The 4,661-nt window shown below is 37.2% G+C and overlaps 1 protein-coding gene across 1 annotated transcript; it reads left to right on the top strand.

Annotated features, from left to right (window-relative positions):
* Positions 1–2,844: 2,844 nt before the first annotated feature.
* On the top strand, positions 2,845–3,969 carry LOC131443978 (trace amine-associated receptor 4-like). The gene has a single exon (XM_058614084.1). It carries the CDS (start codon positions 2,845–2,847, stop codon positions 3,811–3,813), a length of 969 nt encoding a protein of 322 aa, XP_058470067.1. The 3' UTR covers positions 3,814–3,969.
* The last annotated feature ends 692 nt before the right edge of the window (positions 3,970–4,661 follow it).

Here is a 4,661-nt window from a genome sequence, read left to right as displayed (position 1 = left end):
TATAAATTATCATTTAAACATGGATTATTCAGACGTTGTTGCAGAGCAGTTACTTTTTAATGAATCAGCAAATGTGCCTGACATAACTGCAGTGACTATTTCATATCTAGTATGTATTTTTGGTGGCTCTTTGTCAGTTCTCATAATGTGTGGAAACCTACTTGTAATCATCTCCATTGTTTACTTCAAACAGCTCCACACTCCTACAAACTTCCTGATGCTCTCTCTGGCTGTGGCTGACCTGCTAGTTGGAGTTTTAGTTGTGCCTTTCAGTATTGTGCTCGTTGTCAGCTCATACTGGCGTCTGTATGATCTGCTTTGTAGGGTACGGAGCAGCTTAGATATGTTGCTGTCCAATTCTTCCATGTGGAACGTGTGCTTCATTTCTGTTGACAGATATTATGCTGTGTGTCATCCTTTGATATACAGAGTTAAAATAAATGTCCGTGTTGTTTGGATCATGATCATGGTGTCCTGGACTGTTGCCACTCTAAATGGAATTATTTTCACATTCCAGGCCCCAGATAAAGGACAAAAAAACAAGAAGTGTGTTTTATTTCAAAATAAATCACAGGGTACAGTAGTTGTGGGAGTTTTTATTGCATTTGGCATCCCAGCTATTGTGATGTTTGCACTCTACCTAAAGATTTTCATGGTGGCACAGAGACAAGCACGCAGCATCCTGAGCATGGCAAACTCTGCTGCAGCTGCCAGTAAAATGGAGAGAAAGGCGACTAAAACTCTGTCTATTGTGGTGGGGAGTTTTCTCCTGAGTTGGACGCCTTTCGTTCTGTGTATGAGCTTTAATCCTTTGAGCAATTATACAATACCTTTTAATGTCATGCAATTTTTTAAGTGGCTTGGATGGTCAAATTCAATGTTCAATCCATGTATCTATGCTTTTTTTTACAGCCAGTTTCGATCAGCTTTCATGAAGATCATAACTGGGAAAATATTTCAAGATGTCTCTAATTCTAAGCTCTTTTGATCCATACTTTGACTTTCTTTAGTTATACTTGTGCAACGCTGTAGAGAAGCCCTCTTAACTAGTCCATGTTACCTTGATATTGCGGTATATTGTTTAAATGACTAATGGGTCAAGCTTATTATTGCCATCCTGCTGACACTGCACCTGTACGTTTAATACAGGCATACTAGGTTAAGCTTTTGTCTTTTTTGTCTTGTAACTTCATAGATTGCCTGATTATTGCAACTATTTTATGATTCCACATAATAATCCAGGGGATCAACATAACTTGATGACGATTTAGTGTAGGATGTATTTCAGGATATCTGTCAAACATTTTGAATGATGTTCAAGATTGTCATTAGATTGCACATGTGCTATGTAAATACGACTTTGTCAACATGAATTGTGATCATTAGATGTGTATGTGTCTTTGGTGGAACCTTGTAAAAGTTTGCCTTGTTCTGAAAAAACAAAAGTTGGAAAACTGCTTTGCTATATTCACTCACTGTGAATAAGATGATTAAAAATGTGAACTTGCAAAAAATGTTTCAATCTGTCTCACACACAAATCACAGAGCGACCATAGAACAGAAGTAAGTCTTTGCAGTGACTCAAGGTATCACTTAAAATGGGTTTGCATTAACGCCATTTATAACGGGTTAAACTGACAGCACTAAAAAAAACCTTAACTAACCTTTATTTAACAGACAAAAGACAATGACAAGATTTTCATTGCTTGCAAATTAGAAGATTAGATTCCACAATCTATAAATCAGCGGCACACGTCATGACCCAACTATGCACTCATTACACAAAATAAGCAGACAGAGCTCACTGAGGCACTCAATGTAATGATCAATTTATTGAATCATTAGGAATGCATACCGCGCCTCTCCATGAGTGATGCATGGGTTTCTCCCACAAAAAAAGTGCTTACCTTTATTTATATCTTTGTGAGGTCCAAAAAAACGTATAAACCTATATTTGTGGGGACATTTTATCTGAGCCCCATAACCTTAAAGTAGTTTTTGTTAGGGTTAAGACCTGGTTTTACAGTTAGAATTGGGTTTAGGTTAGGGTAATGGTCTAGGGAATGCACAATGTCAATGATGTGTCCTTACTAAAATATTCATTAAAAACAATAATAATAATAGCATCACTGTCTTCATCACTGCATCCAACAGTAATTACTGCAGACAGTGTGAACGGCTGAATATTCTGAACTCCCATAATATAACTAGTCATTAAGTTATTTAAATGGTAATGTACAATCACTCTTGGCCACTTAGATGTGCTTAGATTAGTAAATAACAGACTAAAAAGTCTACGTATGGATATTAATCACAAGACCATTCACAAGCAGGTAGGTTGTAAACATTACTAGAGGTGTGGTGACTCAGTAAATCAAAATATTGCTCACCAATCTACTACATGTGGCCTGTCACTCAATAGCAAATTACAATTAAGTATTTCAGCATGTTTGTTTGTTTTTTAAAATTTTACTTACAGATTCATTTAACATCATATATACATCATTTTTTGTTAATAATATACCGTTCCATTGAGCTATCACAATGGGATATTTCCCACATGACAGGCCCTTGAGACCAGACTAGATGTTCATTTGCCTCCAGGTCATGTGAGTTTCAGATCCCTGCTTTCCACACAACTTTCTTTTAGTGAATATGCTAATGAGCCTGGACATTATTTCTAATCCTGCCCTTCTGTCCAGCATCAGAGAGACGAGGGACACCTTTCACTTCAGACGCGCAAACCAGGATTATGAGCATGGCGTGAAAAATACAGAGACTTGGTACTGATTATGCTTATTTGTCTTAGTGTAGACATGTTATCGCAGATTTATCAATTTTTGCATGGATTCTTCCGATGCTGTTGCACAGCAGCTTCTTTTGAACGACTCAGCAAATGTGCCTGACATAACTGCAGTGACTATTTCGTATCTATTATGTATTTTTGGTGGCTCTTTGTCAGTTCTCATAATGTTTGGAAACCTTCTTGTCATAATCTCCATTGTTTACTTCAAACAGCTCCAAACTCCTACAAACTTCCTGATGCTCTCTCTGGCTGTGGCTGACCTCTTAGTTGGACTTTTAGTTTTGCCTTTCAGCATCTTACTCTACGTGCGCTCAAATTGGCCTCTTCAAGATGTCCTCTGTCGATTGAGAGGCAGTTTCGATATGTTACTCTGCAATTCCTCCATTCTGAACTTGTGCTTCATTTCTGTTGACAGATATTACGCAGTGTGTCAGCCTCTGAGATACACAACTAAAATCAATGTCCGTGTCGTTGGGATCATGATCCTGGTGACGTGGACCTTTTCTGCTCTAATTGGGATTATTATCACATTGGCGCCAAATCAAGGGAAGAAAAACAACAGGTGTGTTTTAATACAAAATAAATCACACAGTTCACTCATCATGGGTGCGCTTACTGTGTTTTTCATACCAGCCGTCATCATGTTTGCAATCTACCTAAAGATTCTGATGGTGGCACAGAGACAGGCCCGCAGCATCCTGAGCATGGCAAAAGCTGGTGCAAGTGTGAGTAAAGTGGAGAGAAAGGCGACTAAAACTCTTGCCATTGTGATGGGGGTTTTTCTCATGAGTTGGACGCCTTTCTTTCTGTGCATCACCCTTCAACCTTTGAGCAACAACACAATACCGCTTCATGTTCTTCAGTCCTTTAAGTGGCTTGGATGGTCCAACTCAATGTTCAATCCATGTGTTTATGCTTTCTTTTACAGCTGGTTTCGAGAAGCTTTTAGGATGATCATTACGGGGAAAATATTTCAAGGTAATTTTTGTAATTCAAAACTCTTTTGAACCAATATTTGACTCCCCGTCATGTCACTAATAATTTCTGAATGTTACTCTTCGTCTCATTTTGACCTTGATCTACACAAAGCACATTACCTAAATGATGGCCCTGTTTTGATGGTCCATGCCTCCTTAAACCTCATGAGTATGTCCTTCACTGCGTACGTTGTTATTTCCAATTTGCTGAAATGGCTTATATATCAGTTAAATGTGTGGTTTATGTCTCAGTAAATGTTATTAGTTCAGTTATTCATGAAAGTGCTTCAGTCACACGAATGGGGCTTGTTTTTCCGATGAATCGAATAATCCTTTGGTGCAGAAAATGTCTGAAAATGTTGATCATTGTTCCCCAAACCTGGAAATGATGATGATCTCTAATGTCTTGTTTTGTCCACAAACCAAAATGATTCAGTTTTAATGATTGCTGTGTTCTATGGAGCATAGAAACCAAATATATTGGTTAAATTTGTTTTAATTCTTTAAAAACACTCAAACCGATTAATGGACTATCAAAATAATTGACAATTCATTTAGTAATTGATTAATAATCGAGTAATTGTCTCAGCCCTATACATGAGCAAGGCTTTAAAGTGGCTTCTGACAAAGTGACCTTTTTAAGTTTTAACTAAATCATGTGGATTTATGCAACAGTATGCACAAACAGCATCTTCTAGATCTAGATGTGTATGATTCTATACTACCTGACAAATATTATACTTATTTATCCATTTATGTTATATTTAAAATATTTAATAGGATAATCATGTTATAAGCAATGTTTGTCTGGTGTCCTCTAAAAAACACACTCTTTCCAGTTTCCATGTTGTCTGTAGTCTTTTTTATCATTTAAAAAG

Source organism: Solea solea, chromosome 17, assembly GCF_958295425.1.
Source record: "Solea solea chromosome 17, fSolSol10.1, whole genome shotgun sequence".
In the NCBI taxonomy this organism is placed as follows: Eukaryota; Metazoa; Chordata; class Actinopteri; order Pleuronectiformes; family Soleidae; genus Solea; species Solea solea.
Note: the sequence above shows the minus strand (reverse complement) of the source record. Positions and strands in the feature narration are given on the sequence as shown.